The 21,966-nt window shown below is 37.4% G+C and overlaps 1 protein-coding gene across 4 annotated transcripts in view; it reads left to right on the top strand.

Moving 5' to 3' along the window:
* The window catches only part of SPIDR (scaffolding protein involved in DNA repair), a 363,400-nt gene that overhangs the window by 157,605 nt on the left and 183,829 nt on the right, over positions 1-21,966 (top strand). For all 4 annotated transcript variants that reach the window (XM_012723064.1, XM_012723065.1, XM_012723063.1 and 1 more), the window contains exon 8: positions 19,501-19,714. In XM_012723064.1, the coding sequence (XP_012578518.1) occupies positions 19,501-19,714 (214 nt within the window). The remainder of the gene's footprint in view (positions 1-19,500; positions 19,715-21,966) is intronic.

Genomic DNA, 21,966 nt, shown 5'->3' with positions numbered 1-21,966 from the left:
GAAGTATTTTTTTCCCTATCCTGCTGTTTTATTTGTGCTTAAAGGGTTGTGATAGAGATAGTATAGCGGCAAAATGAGGTTACAGTTAATAATTCAGAATCTGTACAGAAGAAATAAGCGAAAGCTGGTCATCACACTTATGGAACTTCTGTTTCAGTAGGTAGATATCAACTAAAGAAGGGTGGAAAATGTCAAATGTTGGGAATCCTACCCTGGATTTTACTCATAAAGTAGTAAAAATTTATACCTTTTTGTCAGGAACTGAAAGCTTCAATTAAATGAGACCGGTTTTTCCAGTAAGTCACCTTTTCAAAATGAAGAGTATTGTTATTCTTTTCCTGGAGCACAATTAACTGTGAACATAATCAGAGCTTTGGTTTTGTAATCTCCAGCTTTATGCAGGTTCCTTATATTAAGCACTCCATCTGGATCACCTGGATCACCTTGTACCCTAAGTGAATCTTCATGAGCACTTTTGTGATTCTGATACAAAGGAAGCATGAGGTTTTGTGGCTATCCCAGCCCTAAGGGCCATTTGGCCTATTCCTGATCTAGTGTCTCCAGAACCACTAAATGGTGTCCCTGAATCCTTGGTAGAAATAGGCAGCTAGAAATCTGGGCTCTCACCTATCTCACTGCTTTTAAGGACCCCCTCTGAGTCTAGAGAGTCTCTGAAATGGAATCAAGTTCCAGATTCATCCCTTATATGGTGACAGAGAAAGAATGTCCAGGTCCAGCATTTCCTGTATAGAAACACTGTATGAGCAGAAAGAAAGCCAAGAATTCTGTGTACTTAAAAGTTTTCTGATCTCCTCGGTGCAGTGTTTTCTAAAAAATTAAAGAATAACTTAAAGTGTAAGATGATAGACTTATCTACCAAAGCATGTTGATTGGCAAACACGATCTTTTAGTTATTTAAAAAATATTATTAGAAAATGTAGGCCCTCCCTTGTGGCGCCGCAGGTTAAAGCACAGCACTAAGAAGCTAAAGCCACTTCGGCATGAGTTCAATCCCCGCCTGCCCCAGAGGAGAACCACATGGAGTGGCAGATCTCTCCTGACCCGCCCGTTGCTCTCCTTAGCAGTGTACTTCGTAAATTGGCCTGTTCTGCTCCCCACTCTGTCCCTGGTGAATCCTCTCACCTTCCACATCTCTGGCCTGTACCCCAACTCTGTATACCTAAATAAATCTTTAAAAAAAAAAAAAAAGAAAATGTATATGATTAAATCTAGGTCTCCTAGTATTATGCATTTAAAGTTAAGAAGAAAAGGTATGTAGTGAGTTGTTCATTTAATTTTGCTATTCTTTTTGTTTTTTTTTTTTTACAGTATTTTGGCTTTTAAACCTTTGCAGTCTATGGGAACACAAAGGCATGATATGATCTTTTTAATATATTCATAAAAAAGTATGTTTATTTATGAAATGAAAATGACATGGCTTGAATAAAGATTAAGTTTGTATCAAACTCTTTAAAATATCATTTAAATTTTTTTAATTGTCTTATTCTACTGTACTTGCAACCTATTATTTCTATTAAAGGGACAATGATTGTGATCTGCCAGTGTGAGTCAGATATGATTTGCTTGAGAACTTGTTGCTGCAGTTCCTTTTCTTAACTTCCTCTTTTCTGTGGGGTCAAGAGTGCCATATCTGGATTATTTCTAGCATCCTTCTGGCCAATAAAAGCATAAAACCAATTGCATTGTTTAAGTTTTATTTCCCCTCTCACTCTTTATATCCATATTTACATTTAAGTGAAGTAGTGACAATATGATTTTTTGGGGTTTGAAGAATTCACATGAATGCTCATGAGTGAGTTATTCAAGTCAGGAAATATTGCATTAGTTTGTAGAGTGTGATTTCATGACCCCAAATGACATAATATCAATGATCATTTAAAATTTAAGTTAACTGAGGAGTAGAATTCATGTCTAACTTTTGTAATTGTAAGTTATTTCAGATATTTATTAAAAATAATAATGTGGCCTAAAAAAATGGAAAGAATACTCAATACCAAACTCAATTGACTAATATATCTGTCATACTTAACCTAAGTCTACTACATCCATTTTTATCTCCATTCTAGAAATAAATTATTACCTAATGAATTGTTCTTACTAAAAGTCTACCAAACGAAGTTTACAGATACGAAAGAATTAAAGGTTGCCTTTGCATTCCCTGTAAATTAATGAAGTCCCCATTTCTTTTTATACAAGAGAATTTATTGTTCTGCAGTTTTGTTTTTTTGTTTGTTTGTTAAGATTTATTTATTTATTCGTACAGAACTGGGATACAGGCCAGAGATACAGAGTGTGAGAGGATTCACCAGAGACAAAGCAGGGTACAGAACAGACATATCGACCAAGTACACTGCTGAGGGGAGCAGCAGGCGGGTCTGGAGCCTCCTGAGCCTTGCTATGTGGATCTCCCCCAAGGCAGGTGGAATCGAGCTCATGCGGAGCTTCTTTGTGCTGTGCTTTAACCCGCTGCGCCACCAGTGAGGGCCCTATTGTTCTGCAGTTTTAAGATGATTTTTCCATAGGCTTGAAGCTTAAAAGAATCTTTTCCATGTTCTATTGTAAATGATACAAAAATAAGACTGCAAAATTACCCCATTCTGCATAAATTATGTAGTTCATAAAATATGTTTACTGTTGATTTCTACAAGGGGTGTTCTATTGTTGAGGTTCAATAAACAAAACCTTATTCATGTTTTTAAATTGGAACCTTACTAGAAATAAAAACTATCTGTATGTTTAAATCCTGCTTTTAATCTTTAGAAAAGTATTGATATTGCAAAAGCAGCATTTTCTTTGGCTATCTTTTACCCTCCAGCCTAGTTCAATATCACACTGGCATTTGTTCATGCTATGAAATTTTGCATATGTCATCTTAACCTTTCCATCAATCTAGTTTGGCAAATTTTTCAGCTCATTTCTTATTTTCAAGGGAGTTACAAATTTCCAAGATTTGACTTTCCTCATCTTTTAGAAGAGACAGCCAAGGAAGAGTGGGTTGACAGGCTAGGTGGTTCTGCTTTGTAGACCATAACATCGTATGAAAGAAAGTGCTCTATGAGTAGGTTGCTATTTTTCTTCATACTACTTATCTTTTTGAGTAGATGTAGTGGGAAGTGTTTCTTTTACAAAATAAGAAATTTTTTCAGCCTATGAACAAAATAAAAAATTTCTTAGCTTTGTGAAATGCCATGTAAAGTTGTGGGAAAAGGAAACTATGATTCTGTATTGTGATAGTAATTTAAGAGAGATCTATACTTCTTCTATCCCAGCGTGATATCACTTCATTTCCACCAGTGTGCAGAAGTCCTGGTTCCTAGTTGTTGTCTTCATATTGTAATCACCTTCAACCCCTTCAAGCATAGTGCTTTCTGTTGTTTTGCCTCCTCCTGTAACACAGTTGATGGGGACTGGGAGGGTAGAGAGGGCTGAAGCCAAAAGCTGTTACTGGTGACTCCCCCTGGAGGCAGTGCAGATAAAGATGACTAAGTCCAGGCAAAATAAAAAGTATCCATGGCAGTGGAGACTCTGATAGGAAATAATAAGGTGCTGCAGAAACAACCCACCGCCACCCCATTCATCATTTTCAGAATTTCAGCATTTTTGAATCATCTGGAATTCCAAGGTCAGACATTCCTGTCCCCACCATGCCCATCTTCCAGAAGGTTGTTGTGGACCTCTGAAGGATGTAGAAAGGCTTCTAGCAACCAACATCAGATGAAAGAATTTGGTAGATTTTGCAGGTAGCTGACTTGTGAAAGTTTTGCTGCTGTTACAGTCTGGAAAGGAAGGCAAAGACCCAGACCTGGGCACTTCACTGAGCTTTATGAGTGTTCAGCTGCTGCAGCTGCTCTTTCCAGTGTTGCTTGTCTAGTACTGTACTGGCACTCTCAGCAGCTCTGGTGAACATCTCCTGTTGTGTCTTCTGCTTTCTTCACGAGTTGTATTCTGGCCTGTTGTCTCAGGCTTCCATTTGCTCCAGGCCCTTAGTGGTGGGATGATGCCATCTTAGACACCTTTTGTTTAGGACTTCAAAATACTTGACACTGCTTTGGTGAGATGAACAACAACTTGTGGTCTCAGTGACTCTGGTTTTCCTTGTTGTTTTTGTTGTTGTTGTTGTTTGTTTATTTGTTTTTAAGATTTATTTATGCGTACAGAACTGGGGTACAGGTCAGAGGTGTGGTGGATGAGAGGATTCACCAGAGACAGAGTGGGGAGCAAAACAGGTAGATTGACAAAGTACACTGCTGAGGGTAGCAGCAGGCTGGTCAGAAGAGGTCTGACACACCATGTGGGTCAGCTTCCTGGACGGGGATCGAACTCGAACTCGTGCACAGTGGCTTTAGAGAGCTTCATAATGCAGTGCTTTAACCTGTTGTGCCATCAGGGAGAGCCCTGTCTTTCTTTGTTTTTTAAATAAATCTGATTGTTGTTCTTTAAACCTGAGTAGTTTTACTGTTGTGTGCACAGGTGGAAAACTCAGTGACCAGTAAACTATTTGGGCACTGTCCTTGGCCAGTTTTAGTGACCCTCATTGCCTGGTAGTACTCCCATGTTAATTTTCCTTTTCATGTTTTGCTGACTCCTTTGTATACATTTTTAATAGATGCTAATCAGGCTGAGTGCTGGTATTTTTGTTCTTAAGTGCTTGATAACTAGAGATCTCTGTGTCTTTTGCTTAAGCTTACTGGCCAGTCTGATAACTATGTTCTGCTGGCTTTCCTGGCCCAGCCCTGACCTTCTGATCCTCCACTACTAAGTATCTTGCAGGCCCTCACACCCAGGGAGCCCCTTCACTTGCCTTCACTAGCCTCCTCACCATCTTCAAGCAGTCTTCAGTTACACTTTTTGTATTTTTTTTTTTTCAATAATTTTGAGATGGATCTCATGATACTATCTCAAGTTGGATCTCCTCATTTATTCCCTGATGGCTGGATTAGTGTGTCAATCTCCATCTGGTCTCCCTGCAATTCACCTCTCAGTGTCATTATCCTGAAAGGGAAATATGACACTATCACACTTCTGCTTTAAAAAATGTTCATTAACTGCCTCTTGTCTTTAAATCTTCACATTTAAATTCTTTCATGTAGCCTCCTTTGTCTCCCTCTTAGACTGTCTGACATTGTTTCATTTCCCAAAGCTCTCTTTGTGACACCCTGCACACATTCCTAACACAAAATAAACCCTTTCTGGATTGGTTATGACATTGGTAACAGAAACTTCCCCTCAAGGCCATAAGTATTTGTTGTTTTTTTTTTTCTTTATTTCTTTCTTCTTCAGTTTTATTTGTACAAGTATCAGGAAAACACTGGTACCATGCAAACAGCAGTCCAGGGACCACACCAGCATTTGTGTCCATCATTAATGGGCAAACAAGATTCTTTATTCTGGAACCTTCATAGGAGACTGTACTGCAGTTCCCTGCAGCCACCTCCTGAGCCTTGATGTGAGCCTTGGTCTGTGGCCAGGAGAGCCTGAGGCCCTTGGTGATGTAAGCACATGTATGTTTCCCAGGCTTGAGGTGAGTCATGCAAATAAGTCAACTGAGTTTTCATCTGCTACCCTTTGGGATGTAGTCTTGAACTTCTTAGGCCTCACAAAAAAAACCTGGATACCATGTCATGCATTCATGTCTTGTCCTATATTGTCTTCTTGTGCTTCTCAAAGCACATGCTTCTAAGGAACTTGGCAGCCACCCTCTTAAGAGATTCATTTCTTTGTTATCATGATTTCTTGATGTCTTTTCTATGCCATTTTCAGCATTTGTTGTGTTCATGTGGTGCTTGGATTTGGCTGTGTCTGAATTGAAGCCTGTTGTTCCCCCCCCCCCTTTATTTGTAGATATACTTCTAGTACCTTGTATTGTAATTACATATAATATGAGTAAATACTGTGAGAAGTTATTACTAAGCTATATAGGGCTTACATTGCAATTCTGACTACTGGCCTGATAGCTTAGGAAGTATTTATGAAGGAATTAAATGGTTGTTACTGATGATTTTTAAAATATTACATGACACCTAAGTGCAGTGATGTTCCTAATCAGGAGATACCATTTTTGGTCCCAACTAGCCCAGAGTTGAAGTCCCTTGCTGTTAAATGATTTATGCATTACTTTCTTTACTGAGAAAAGTTGGCTTTGTTAAGTCTTAGGTTATTTCTACTTTAAACAATCTGTAGTGTTGTTTAACCTTGCCTCATACATCATTCTTGGAGCATTTTTTATTCCATAGTCCTTGTGAAAGCTTTACTTCTCTTGCACTTGCCTCCTGATTGGAATTCTAGTGTCTCAAGAGAGGCACTTTTATAGCATCATCTCATTTTAATCCTTAAGCTTATTTTCCCTCTTCTTTACCTTCTTTTCCCTGTTAGTGTTTGTTACAGTGTTGTGTTAAGAAGGACACATCCAAGACTGTAATACCTACTTGTTTAATAATTGCAAGTTTTTTGTACTGTATTGGTACATATGCTGTTATAACTATAGCTTTTGCTTACTTTAAACCAATTTAAATTGACTTACCAGGCCAATTAGAAGTCATTCATTAGAATACCCTTTATTTATAGTCATTCAGGTGCCAGAGATGGTGAGGGTTGATACTGGATTAACTAGAATAGCATGATAATATGGATACCTGGGCTTTTTTTTTTTTATCGAATTAGTATGTTTTCATCTCTTTGCTACACTGTTGGCCTTGAAGTGCTTATACTATTCTTCAACATGCAGGCAAATACTGGCTTCCTTCAGTATTATTCAGGGGATGGTGGGCGTGAGCCTGTAAACTTGAGAGGACTCTACTACACATCTGTAACTTGTTACAGGTTATTTTATTATTTGGTTTCTAAAATTTTTTTGAATTTTTTTCTGTTGATGTTGCATTTATAAAAATGATATTTAAATATCTATGTCTATACCTTTTCTTTAGTCATAAGACCTTTATCTTCGGTGAGATTTTTTGACACCACTTAATTCAATTTTCTGATCCAAAAATATTACCTACCCTGCTGTGAAGCAAGGTATTTTAAATGAGGAAATTTCTAAATAAAGAAGAATTTACTTTGTGGGAACTAAACTATTCTGACTTAGTGAGCTCAGATTGACAAGTGCCACACAGTGGGAGGCTTAAACATAATGGAATGTAGTTGTCTACCTCCAAGTACAGCCACATTGAGGAATAGGAATTCAGCATAAGAATTTGGGGTGGGAAGAATCATAACTATTCAGTCTGGAATACCCTTTATTTTCTAGTTTTTCATAAACTTTGCGTAGGGATCTGTTCTGTCGTCTGCTTTTCCTGTTTAAATTTTAAACATAAAAGGGCCTTTACTTAATCATTCTCTTTCTATGAAACAGTATTAGCCCTGTACACTAAGTCTTGGTGACATGCCTACTGATAGTACTGAGACACTGTGATATCAGGTAACCGACCTGCTCAGATAAATTCAGAGTGTTCTCATTGCTAAGGACTGTGATTAACATTCCAATCTCCTGGTCAGTATTGTCTAGTCCTTTTTTTTTCTTAAGAGTTGGGTTTCAGATTTCTATTTCGTGCTTAGGATTATTGTGGCTTTTGACAAAGAATATTTTAAACTGGGTGAAAAGGCAAAAAATATAGAAATCAAGAAGTGAAAGCATAATTGTTTACAGTTCAGTAAGCAGTTGTGGTTAAAAAATGTGTCTGTTCATCATTGCCAGATGACTTAAAATTCTATGGGGGAGCATAAATTTTAAACCAAAAATAATTGTTCTATTCATGTAGGGTAAGAATTACATTTTTAGGTATCATAACCTAAACCTACTTCTTAGAGCTTTATGAATTTTATCTTGAAATTATCTATGAAATGATTCTGATGGCAACTTACAGTATTTACTGAGAAACAAGAATTTTGATGTACCTAGCATTAACGATAATGCAAATGTAATTAATAAAATACTCACTTATTGAATACTGATGAACATAATATTTCTAGGTGTTTGGGAATTACTAGTAAAATTAGGCATGGCTATACCCTCTCATGGTTATCACTTCTACATATTGTGAGAAAAACCCTCACAGTATATTTTTTATAAATAAATTTAGCTTTCAGTGCCTATTAATGAAAAATTATGGTACAATACCACAGTAAATAGATATCATTTGGACTATATCTTGTGTGTATTGTTGTTTTACCTTTTAGGGGATTTTGCTTGAGACACAGTGTACATTGCAGGCTCTGAGTATCTAGCAAGTCTATTTGAGGTAAGAGGAGGTAGGTCAAAGCCATCTTGGTTGGCAGTGAAATCAAGATTTGAAAAAACTCAACTCCAGAGTTGTTTAGACCAATTTATATAATTCATGTGTATCATTGGTCCAGAACAAGGTACAGAACAAATTTCATGGTTTAATTGATGAAATTACTCATTTTATGCATTAGAATCTCAGTGAAGAAGAGATACAGTGATAACATATGGAGAGTGACAAGCTCACTGGAAAGGGAAAAGGATAGTTGATTTCAGAGAGCTCACAAGGTAGTTGGTTAAAAAAAAAAACCTCTTTAAAATATGGTATTCTTTTATCAAGTCATTATAGAGATAATTTAAAGGTACTTCAGTAGAGTTGTAGAATTTGATACTAATACAATGAAAAGTAACAAGTAACAAAAATGTTTCTACACAGTGGAATGTATTTGGATTTTGTCTAATGGTAGACATTGGGAGATTCAAGTATAAGGCTAAATCATCAAATGTAGACTTTAAAAGTGCTTTAATAAGTGCTTTTGTGTCTATTACTAGCAAGAAGTTGGTCTCAGTGTATCTAAAATGATGTCTTCATACCAGTATTCTTCCCTTTTACTTCAAACACACCCTCCAAACCCACCCACAAAGAAGTCTGCTTATTTAGAGGGGATGTTGAAACCATCAGAACACATTCTTCTTTATTTTGGCATTTGGAAGGCCTGATTGAATATAAGAATTACAACAATTAAATTATTTGACCTTAAGAATAGGAATATTCTCATTCAAATGTATTCCTAATACTCTGGTCAGGAAATGGATTGTTTATATAGCTGTGCTAATATAAATCTTCTGATTATTATTAGCACTTAGAATCTAATTATGGGTAGAGCAGATAGATTTATTGTATGATATAGGATATCTGAATATAAACTTTGACAATAAAACTGGAAATATGTGCAATTAAAATTCTGTGGTAGGAAGTAAAACCACACATATATGGTTGACTAATCTATGACAGAGGAGTAATGAACATATCCTGGATAAAGGATAGCCCTTTCAATAAATGGTGTTGGGGAAACAACTGTCACATGCATGTAAAAGAATGAAAGTAGACCACTATCATACTATACCAAAACCAACTCAAAATTTATAAAAGATTTCAGTGTAAGCCCTGAAATCACAAAATACACAGACAAACACTATCACATACACCTCAAAAACTACTTTGAGGACACATCCCCCGAAGCAGAGAAAATGAACAGCTGGTCCTCTATCAACCAGAAAATTTCTGTGCAGCAGAAGAGTAACCAAAACAAAGAGATATTCTACTGAATGGGATAAAATGTTTGCATTCCATACAACTGTTAAGAGACTGATATCAAAAATCTACAAAGAGCTTACACACTCAACAAAAACAAAGCAAACAACACTATCAAAAATTGGGCAGAAGAGCTAAAAAGACAATTTTCCAAAGAAGAGATGTAAAAGGCAAACAGGCATATGAAAAAATGTTCATCATCACTTATCCGAAAAATGGAAATCAAAATCACAATTATATGCTACCTAATGCTGTTAAAAATGGTTCATATTGAAGAAACTGGAAACAGCAAATGCTGGCAAGAATGTGGAGAAAAAGGAAACTTCTTACACTGTTGGTGGGAATGCAGACTGGTTCAGCTACTGGGGAAAACTACGTGGAATTTCCTCAAAATACTAAAAATGGGCTTACCATTCTTAGAAATCTATCCAAAGGACATAAAAACACTAATTCAAAAGGAAACCTACACCCCTATTTTTACTGTAGTACTATTTACAATAGCTGAGATAAGAAAACAATCTAAATATCCCAAAAGAGATGACTGGATCAAGAATTATGGTACATGTGAACAATGGAATACTACTTAGCCATCAAAATACAAGTTGCTGCCATTTACAGCTACATGGATCTACCTAGATGGGATTATAAGTCAGCAGGAAAAAGAAAATACTGATCATGCCACCTATAGGTTGAAGGTAGGGAACCTAAACAAAGGGTCAAGAAAAAACAAAAGTTGCAGACTGACCATCCATCCAAGGCATATAGCAAGGCAGGAGGGAGAGGAGTCCCTCTACTTCCCACAATATGTGACTGTGGTGATAGTTCATGGGTAATATGATGGTGGAGAGTATAGGGACTGCACCTGTGGGCAGAAATCAAGTATTGTACAAAAATAAACAATAATATAAGAAAATAAATGTAAATGAATAAAATTATGTGGTAGACTGGGAAACAAAATACAAAAGTTACATATGCTAGAAAGTTTACATAGTCTACATTCACCATTTAAAAGACATAAGTATCTGGTTGGATTACTAAATAGAATCCACTTTCATGCTGTCTTCAGTAATTGTACCTGAGCATCAAAGATAAACACAGACTTAGAATGAAAGTTGAGAAAGCAATCCTATAAGCAAAAGGGACCCCTCCCCCCGAAAAAAAGTATAGACCTGCATACTTATATCACACAAAATAGATTCCCAGTTAAAAAAGGTAACAAAAGACAGGGATGGACATTATATAATGATTAAAGGAACAATACATCAGGAGGGCATAACACTAACATTCATTGATCTATACTCACAAAAGAAACACCAAAATATTATCAACTTGTAAATAAACACTGGGAAAAGCACATTTTGGTAGGGGACTTTGACACCACACTGTTACCAACAGACTAGTCAACTAGACAGAAGATAAATAGGAAAGGAAGCCTTAAAAAAAATAGTAACAATAACTAGACATGGTGGCCTAATAAACATTCAAAGGAGGATTTCAAAAAAAGCACAACGTGCATTTTTTTTTTTAAGATCACTTAGGACATTCTTCAGGATCAATGACATAGTGGCTTACAAGGTAAAGATCAACAAAATTTGTGAAGATCAAAAGAATCAAAATATCATTGCTGACCATAAAAGTATCAAACTGGAAATATACTATAAAAAGAAAGCAGTAAACAGCTCCAATATATGGAGACTGAACAACACATTATTGAAAGTACTCCATTAGCAAGAAAATAAAGAAAAAAAAATACCACTAGATAAATGACAATGATGACATAACCTTTCAGAACATATAGGACACTGCAGAAGCAGTACTAAGAGAAAAGTTTATAGCAATATAAGTAACAAGAAAGAGTGCAAATAATCTTATTGGTAATCTCAGGCTACTAGAAATATTAAGACCAAAAAAAAAAGAACAACAAGAAGAAGAAAGGTAATAGTAAAAACTTAGAGCAGAAATAAGTGAAATAGAAATTAGAAAGATTAATGAAACTAAAATCTGTTTTTTGAAAAAATAAACTAAATAGACAAGCCTCAGGGTAAGCTCAAAAAGAAAAGAAGAAATAAAACTTAAATAGGATAAGAAATGAGAAAGGACTTAACAAAAGACACTAAAAACTCAATAATAGGAGACTACAGTCAACAATTATAAAATTATATACTAGTAAATTCAGTAATCTAGAATAAATGGGCAAAATTGTACAATTATATAGTAAGCTGAGCCTGAATAGAGTAGAAATTTAAAATCTGGGTAGATAAAATAAGGAAATTAAATTAGTAATCAAAGCTCCCTCCCCCCCCCAAAAAAAGCCTAGGGCCAATAATTTCTCAAATGAATTCTACCAAATCTTCAAAGTTGAATTAATACTGATACTTTTAAAACTCTCCCCCAAATTTGAGAAAGATGAAATGCCACAAAGCACATTTTATGTGCTCAGCATTACTCTACTATCAAAACCAAATGAAGACAGCACAGAAAAAGAAAATTATAAACTAAATTCCCTAGTGAACACAGATGCAAAAATCCTCAATAAAATATTTGCAAACTGAATCCGACAATGCATCAAAAGAGCTATGCACAATAACTAAGTGGAACTTATACCTAGGATATAAGGCTGGTCCTGCATCTGAAAATCAATTGAATAGTCCATGTTTGGATAGTTAAATGAAGCAATTTTTTTTAAGATTTATTTATTTATGCATACAGAACTGGGGTACAGGCCAGAGGTACAGGGGCAGTGAGAAGATTCACCAGAGACAGAGTGGGGAGCAGAACAGACAGATCTACAAAGTACACTGCTGAGGAGGGCAGCAGGCAGATCAGGAGAGGTCTGCCTCACCATGTGGATCTTCTCCGGGGCAGGTGGGATTCGAACTCATGCGGAAGTGGCTTAAGCTTCTTAGTGCAGTGATTTAACCTGCTGCGCCACCAGGGAGGGCCCCTAAATGAAGCAATTTAAGGATAGTACAATAATTATGCAAAGGTCTTTCATTTAGAAAAAGTGTAAGGGTTTTTTTCAAAATTTTTTTTTTATTTCTTATATAGTATTCATGAAAATCATCCTCAAAATATTTATTATTGATTATCATAGTGTTCCTAGCCATATTTGTGTTGAAATGCATATGTATGGTTATCTGCATGTCAGTAATTCCATAATGAAATATACATTTCCAATAAATAACCCAGTAGTTTGTGTATTTTATTATTACATCATTTACTCTTTATTTTATAGTTTCTGGGTTGCTGAAAATCAAAGACTTTTTACAATATTTAACTGTTAAACTATTTTCTGTTTTCACTAAACTATTTTCTGTCCACTATTTTATATTCTGGACATATGTATGGATATGAATTATTGAATCTGTGCTATGTTTTTATATGATGCTTTTTGTTCCTGTTTCTTTTCTTTTTTATTTTTTTGAAGATTTATTTAATTGTGCATACAGAACTGGGTACAGGCCAGAGGTGCAGGGGCGGTGAGAGGATTCACCAGAGACAGAGTAGGGAGCAGAACAGGCAGATGGTCGAAGTACACTGCTGAGGGGAGCAGTGGTTGGGTTAGGAGAGTTCCGCCATGCCATGTGGATCACCTCCATGGGTATTGAACTCATACAGAAGTGGCTTTAACTGGAGAACAGCAAGATAGTGGCAGAGTAAAGACACAGAGATCACTGCTTCCAGGCTTGCGCAGGAATTCAGAACTGAAAAAACAACTATAGACTTACATACTACGAGTTTCAACCCAAATGAAAACACCCTGGATTCACTAGAAGGAAGATAACTGAGGGGGAATCGGCGATTGGGGAGTTCCAATAAGGGAACTCCCTCCCGGGAAAGCTCAGGCACCTGGAAGTTTGGCGGGCTGCAGGAGCTGCTTTGTCCCATGCTAAAGCCCTGGAAATGAAGGGGGGACAGCTCAGCTCGGAGCCCAGGCTGAGTTAAGATTGCAGATCTGATCAGGAGCACCTGGGCACTGCCCAAAGCCACTGAGGGACCAGCTCCACCAGCTCAGAAACAAGCAAGATGGCAGCAGAATAAAGAAGCCAAGACAACTATGTCCAAGCTTGCATGGGGATATATAAAAATGGACTATAGACTAACGTGCTACTACAAGTTTCAACCGAAATGAGAACACCCTGGACTCACTAGAAGGAAGATAACTGAGGGAAAATTGGCGACTGGGGAGTTCCCATAAGGCAACTACTATCTGGAGGCACCACAGACAGGATAAGCAGAATGCTGCGACTTTGATGGGGGAACACCAGGCTATAGTGCTGCAGAGGGAGACTTCCTACTCATTCGGCTCCTTTAAAAATCTTGGCACCCAGAAGCCAGGAAGTTCTGCAGAGGGAGACTTACAGTGTCAGCAGCAGTGGCTGCACAGCAGAAGCTGCTTTTTGCCCCAGCCCTGCTACAGCCCTGGTGATAATAAACTGAGACAACTCAGCTAGGGAGAGGAAACCAAATTGTGGGGAAAGACTGCAGCTCGGAACCAGGAGTGCCCAGACTCGAGGATATGCCACAGATGTGTTGCTGTTCTTTGCCCCAGCAGCCCCGACAAAGCCATGGATATAAACTGAGACAATGCAGCTAGGATCTCAAGCTGCTGTGGGGGGTAGGGGTAGAAAAAAAAAAACAAACTGCTCTACTTAGAGCCTGGGAGGTGGAGAAGAGGAACTGGCAATTGGGGATCCTCTAGCCCTACGTGCATCTCCTGCCCCCAAACTGAGATCTGAGACTAGGCGACATGGTCAGGTCTTGGTGCCATTTTCAAGGCGTGATCAGCAAGACTCACAAAGCCCCTGAGTTAAAGAGGGGGGGGAAAAAAACGGTTACACACGACTCAACCACAGGAAAATGCAACAACTTTAACAATCTTCCATGGGCACATTCAACATAGAGAGGCCCTAGGAAATGCCTCAAACGGGGAGACTTACTAAGGGGTCTACCGGCTTATCGCATCTATCCACAAAAACTACGGTAAAACCCTGGAATTAAAGAGATACAGCTGGGCTCTGTTAGAGGTCCTCAGGCAGTGGGGAGGCACTGCTCAGGGAGGGACTGTTTGGACTAGACACAATCCCAAACTTCAAGGTATACTACAAAGCCATAATAATCAAAACTGCATGGTACTGGAACAAGAATGGATGTACAACCAGTGGATTCAAATAGAAAGCCCAGATAGAAATCCACAAGTTTATAGACAGCTAATTTTTGACAAAGGAGCAAAGGAGATACAATGGAACAAAGAAAGTTTGTTCAGCAAATGCTGCTGGGAAAACTGGGATGCTACATGCAAAAAAATGAAACTAGATCACTACCTCACTCTGTTCACAAAAATCAACTTGAAGTGTATTAGAGACCTAGATATAAGAAAGGAAACCATAAAATACTTGGAAGCAAAGATGGGCCAAACTTTACACAACATACACTTCAGTGACATCTTTAAAGATAGAGCACCCACTGCCACGATAGTGAAGGCAAGGATAAATAGATGGGACTACGTCAAATTAAAGAGCTTCTGTACAGCAAAAGAGACATTACAAAAAACAAACAGACAGCCCACTAATTGGGAAAACATTTTCTCACACTTCTCACACAAAAGTAGTGATAAAGGACTGATCACAAAAATATATGGAGAACTGATGAGACTCAACAAAAATAAACAACCCCATCAAAAAATGAGCAGAAGAGCTAAAAAGACACTTCTCCAAAGAGGAAATGCAGATGGCCAACAGGCATATGAAAAAATGTTCAACATCACTCGTAGTAAGGGAGATGCAAATTAAAACCACAATTAGCTACCACCTCACCCCAGTGAGAATGGCACATCTTCAAACAACTAGCAACAACAAATGTTGGCGAGGATGTGAGAAAAAGGAACTCTCCTGCACTGCTGGTGGGAATGCAAACTAGTACAACCAGCATGGGAAACTGTTTGGAGGTCCCTCAAAGTGCTTAACATGGAGCTTCCCTATTACCCAGCAATCCACTTCTAGGTACCTACCCAAAAGCCACAAAAGCACTGATTCTAAAAGATACCTGCACACCCCTGTTTATTATTGCCTTATTTACAATTGGAAAAGCAAGGAAGTAGCCCAAATGCCCAAAAGTAGATGTCTGGATTAAAAGGATGTGGTACATATACACAATAGAATATTACTCAGCAACCAAAATAACGAAACACATGTCTTTTGCAGCAACATGGATGGAGCTGGAGGAGATCATGCGTAGTGAGATAATGCATAGTGAGTTAAACCCGAAAGAAAAAGAACAATACCAGATGGTTTTGCTCATAGCAGGAGTATAATGGACCAGACAAGAAAATAATAAGAATAATGAACAACCATATACCAGAGACATTTTATGTGGGTGGAGTGGGGAATGGAATCAAAAACGGTGGGGGATGGAAGTGCATTGGACTATGGTGATGGCACATGGGTGACTTAGTGATAGGAAACACTCGGGGATTAAAGTTGAGATGAAAAAAATGTACAAAATAATGTAAAAATAAACTATTATATAAAAAGAAAGAATTGGCTTTAACTTCAGAATGCTGTGCTTTAACCTGCTGCACCACCAGGGAGGGCCCTGTTCCTATTTCTTAATCATTTAAAGCCTCTGGTGTTTTGTGTTAACAGTTATATGTTTTCCATTTTCATCTCTGTAGCCCTTTGCCTTATGTTCAGTGCTATGCAGACAGCACAGACCTCACTGAAGTCCATTTCTTCACTGATACACTTCTTTGCATTTCTAACTAGTTCTATGTTTTAGAAAAATAAAGTAGAATGAGAGAAAAATCATTCTTAATTTCTTTGACATTTACAAAACATAATAAAAACCATGTAAAATAAACCCATAGCTATCATCATTTTCAATGGTGAAGAGCTAAAAGCTTTCTACTAAAATCTGGTGCAAAACAAGGTGGCCACTTTCTCTGCTACTATTTAACATATAGAACATTTGGACTTAGGAAGAGATAAAAGGAATCCTAATTGAATTCCTTTCCCAAATTGGGAAAGAAGTAAAATTTGCAAATAACCCGTAGAAAAAGTCATTGAGACAATCAATTTAATAAAAGTTTCAGGATAAATTGCACACACAAAAAAATGCAGTAGCCTTCCTGTATACAAACAGTGAGCTAGGGGTATAAGAAATATAGCAAATGATTTCTTATTAACTGTAAAAAATAAATTAAATACTTAGAAATAAACCTAATAAAGGAAGTAAAAGAATGATACAAAAACATTGTTAGAAGACACAAAGAAATAAAAAAGATTTCCTGTTCATGGACTGTCATAAAAACATTGTCAAAAAGACCATTCCACCCAAAGTAATATATAGATTCAGTCAATCCCAGTACAAAATATTAATGGTATTCTTCAAAGTACTGGAACAAACTACAAAATTTCATACCGATTTACAAAAGATACTGAGTAGCCAGTGCAATCCAGGAAAAGAAGTGAGGAACCATAGTTTCAAATTTGAAACTATAGTATAAATCCATAACAAAACAGCATGACACTGGAACAAAAACAGACACACATATATACTTGTGGAAAAAAACTGAAAACACAAACCTATATGGACACATAATCTATTACAGTGGGACCAAGAACATACACTGAGACTAGGATAACTTCTATTAATTGTGTTAGGAAAACTGGAAGCCATGTATGCAAGAGAGTGAATCTAGACTACTGTCTCACACCACACACAAAAATGAATTCAGTATGGCTAAAAGATTTTGATACAAGCATTGAAACCATAAAGTACCCTGAGGAAAAATAGGCAAAACACTTAATCACATAAATTTCAGTGATGTGCTTAGATATTTGTCTCCAAAGAAAACAAAAGAGAACTCATTAGAATTCTATTAAACTGCAAAGCTTATGCAAAGTGCAAGCAATCATAACTATAACAAGGCACCCTGTTGATTGGGAGAAAATATATGCACACCATACATCTGACAGAGGACTGATATTAAAGATCTACAAAGAAACACACAACTCAAAAAATATATATATATATATATCAGTCAGAAAATGGGCAGAAGCAGCCCCATGTTTATTGCTGCTCTATTTACAATAGGGAACACATGGAATCCCAAAATGCCCAAAAGAAGATGACTGGATTAAAAAGATGTGGTACATATTACCCAGCAATCAAAAAAGATAAACTCATGCCTTTTGCAGCAACATGGATGGAGCTGGAAGGGATCATGCTTAGTGAAATAAGCCAGAAAGAAAAAGAAAAGTACTGGACAATTTCACTCATAGCAGGAGTGTAAGGGATCAGGAAATATAAAAAAGCAATTGTAATAAAAAAAAAAGAAAAACAATGAACAGTTATATATCAGTGACATTTTGAGGAGGTGGAAAGGGGAATGGGATCAAAAATAGGGTGGAAAGGTGCATGGGACTATGGTGACAGCACACGGGTGAATTGATGATGGGAAGTCCACAGGGATTACAACCGATATGGAAAAATGAACAAAATGAAGAATGATGTAAAATTAAATAAATAGAAAATGGGCAGAAGAGCTGAACAGATGCTTATCTATAGAAAACAGAAAGATGGCAAACAGGCACATAAAAAATGTTCACGGACTTGATTATCAAAAATACAGTGAGACTCTCCTTGGTGGCGCAGTGGGTTAAAACACTGTACTAAGAAGCTTAAGCCACTTCCGCATGAGTTCGATTCCCGCCTGCCCCGAAGGAGATCCACATGGTGTGGCAAACTTCTCCTGACCCGCCCGCTGCTCCCCTCAGCAGTGTACTTCGTTGATCTGCCTATTCTGCTCCCTACTCTGTCCCTGGTGAATCCTCTCATCCTCCGCATCTCTGTCCCTGGTGAATCCTCTCACCCTCCGCATCTCTGGCCCCATTTCTGTACCCCAGTTATGTATGAATAAATAAATAAATCTAAAAAAAAATATACAGTGAGATGCCACTTCACATCTATGATAATGGCCTACATTGAAATGACCACAAACAAAACCATCAGGGATTAAAGAAAATGGGACTCTTTTACACTGTTGGTGGCAATGTAAACTGGCCCAGCCCTTTTATAAATACTGTATCAGGATAGTACTGTAATGTAGAAACATACCTTGATTTTACCCATTTTCCTATTGATTTATGCTGGGTCCAGCTTTCTGCTGATACACACAGTGGTGAGATGTGTATGATGCATGGGACAGTTTCTGTGACGTACATAGCTATGATTTTTGGGTTATAACCTACATACACTCTCCATTTTATATAATTCTTAAAGTTTCCATTGAAGCAGGTGATATGATCTCTTTGTACACAAATAAGAAAAATGAGGTATTAAAATGCTCTGTGACTTGGCCAACTTTATAATAAAGAACTGGTATTCAAATCCATAGCCACCCATTTAAATTTAATATTCTAGCATTCCACATCAATCTTCAGATTTCAGCCTTATGATCACTGGAGCAGTTTGCAACTAGCCAATGAGATGATCATTTGAAAGCAGAGAATCAAAGCAGGTAATGAGATGCAGTGGGCCTGTAAGAAAGAAGGAGCAACACGTAATGAAAGAAGTCGAACAAGTGGCCATATTCGCTTTGTTGAGTTTATCAGAGGAGTTCACTGCAGAAGACAAATGGTTTGTGAAATGATGGGTCTAAGTCTTCCATACGCTCATGAGTATTTATGATAGAGACTATTTTGCATAAACTACATGTACTTTATGTAACTTGCAGACTAATTCGATTTTTCAAGTGGTGTTAACAATGAGCAGATGCAGGTCTCTAATTTTCTTTTGTATTACAAGCTGCTATCACCAAGTAAAGAAAGAAAGCTGTTTAAACCTGAAACTTCATGACTTTTTTTTTTCATGCACCATAGTCACATTTACACTATATCCTTTTTAAACTTCTTTTGCCTTTTTTTTTTTTCCCTCCACTTTCTAGGTAGAAAATCTGGCTTATTAATGGTGAGAATTCTTGAGCTGCATGAAGAATGCACTATCCAAGTTGCCATGTGTGAGCAGTTAGTGGAGCTTCAGGCCTGCAGCACTTCCCAAGGTGAGGCCCCCAAAATTGGCCTGAAGGTGCTCTTCACCAAGGAGACAGCAGGCTATCTCAGGGGCCATCCTCAAGACATCATCCATATTTACCCTCCCTGGTGAGTTCAAAGAACTGCTTCCAGCAGTCAGTATCCAACTGAGAGTTTGTCTCAAAAGATATTTTTATCAAGAACATTAGAACATTTTTGTCAACTTATTATAGTGAAATTCCAGGGCAAGTAGCCAGGATTAGTTCTGGCAGCACATTTTTGATAATTTGGGGTGGGGAGAAACAACAGTCATAATTAAGACTTCTGCCTATTTGTATTTATCCACCTTAGAAATTAATTCAATACTGTCATTATGTGACAGCAGACTATACACATCCTATTTCTTTGCTAGTCACTTTGAAGGAGAAAAAAACATGAATTAAAACATAATAGGATGTGATATTATGGGTTCATTGGTATATCAGAAGTGTTTTGAATGATATTATGCCTGCTTTTATTCTGCATGAGACATTAATTTTCACCACAAAGAAGAAAATCATACTACTTTTGAGGGAAAGTTTGAGTAATTTTGTTTTAAGAGCTATTAATTTATTGTCAGTTTTTAAAAGTTGCATCCATGTGTTAAGTTTGTAGAATTCAAATCAACTTACAATTTACTTTAAGTTACAACTTCCCTTCTAGAGAGGATTCTTTTTTATTGTGTCCATAATCTGTGACATCGGTCTCTATTTACTCTGCCATTAATAGACTGAAGATCCTTATCACTTTTACCACTTAACTTTTTATTAAATATTTTTAATACTTTTTTAGTGAATAGTATAATTATATAATACACAGGCTATATGTATACATATAAAAATAATCACAAAATGAATATATAATTCACAGAATAGAGATAGAATGCAGGCTATATCTGGAACTGTTCTATCTCTCATCCATTTTCTCCCTCCCTTTTTCCCTTGGAGATCACGATCCTGACTTACACAGTAGAGTACTTTGAATGTTTTAGAACATCCCAAAAACTAGTTCTGGAAATTTTTCTATACTATAATCATATAATCATTCTCTTTTGCCTGGCTACTTCAACTTAATATTATGCTTAATTCTATGCTTGTAAAATTCACCAGTTTGGTTGCATTTAGCATTTTATTCATTTTCATCAGTACATTATATTCCATTGTATCTATTTATGTTCTTTATCTGTTCTTCAGTTGACAGTATTCTTATATGTTTAGTTTGAGGGTACAAGGAATAATGTTCAAATAACTAATTGTCACTCTGTGTAACATACTCCAGAATACAGTGTTATTAATTCTCTGAAACTTCCTGTCAGTGCACAACAATGCCATTATTTTTCACTCAATTAGTGCATTTTTAAAAATTCATCCTAACCTGGCCCTCCGTGGTGGCACTGCGGGTTAAAGCACAGCACAAAGAAGCTTAAGCCACTTCCGCATGAGTTCACGCCCTGCCTGCCCGGGAGGAGATCCACATGGTGCTGCAGACCTCTCCTGACCCACCCGCTGCTCCCCTTCATCGACCTGCCTGCTCTGCTCCCCACTCTGTCTCTGGTGAATCCTCTCACCCTCCGCATCTCTGGCCCATACCCCAGTTCTGTACGAATAAAGAAATAAAATCTTTAAAAAAAAAAATTCATCCTAACTAACATCCTTCTTACTAGTTCAGTCTTCTTTCCTTGACAGCAAATACTTTGAGGAGTTGAGACACTGTCCAATTTGTTCCTCTCTCTCTTTCTTTGCTAAGCCCTTTCATTCATGCTTAGTTCCAGTACTCTGCACACATCTCACTCCTCTGTCAGCGATGACCTCCTCCTGTGGTCACTCATGTGCAAGTCACATTTTTTCCCTCACGGTGCTCACTTCTGTTTATTTCATTTCCTTTGCATCTATCTTCATACCTTGCTCTGGCTTCTCAGCACTGAAGTGTTGTAGGTTCAGTCATAGACCTTTTCTCTTTTCTCTCTTCTCCTTCACTTCCTACCCCCTTGGTGATTTTCTTTCATCTGATAGTTTAAAAACACACTGTACACTAATGATTCCTGACCTATCTACAGCTCAAGCTGCTGCCTGAGCTCCAGACCTGAGTTCCCTACTGATTCCCACAACTCCCCCCTAGTTGCTGATGTAAAGTCAGGATTAAGTTTCTGCTCCCCTCCCCTCCACTACACAAACACACACCTCATCCTCCTTTCCACCCACGTCCCCTTCTCAGGAAAGGAACAGCCTTCTTGCAGTTTTTCCATATGTTCTCAACTCCTCCTTTGTTGATAATCCTCCCTCTAAACAAGGGAACATCCTGGCAGTGCCACTTCCATATCCATACTAGAGCCCATCACTTCT

This window comes from Condylura cristata, unplaced genomic scaffold (assembly GCF_000260355.1).
Source record: "Condylura cristata isolate star-nosed mole 26May11 unplaced genomic scaffold, ConCri1.0 scaffold00009, whole genome shotgun sequence".
NCBI classification, from domain to species: Eukaryota; Metazoa; Chordata; class Mammalia; order Eulipotyphla; family Talpidae; genus Condylura; species Condylura cristata.
The sequence above is the reverse complement of the archived record's forward strand: the minus strand, read 5'-3'. Positions and strand labels throughout refer to the sequence as shown.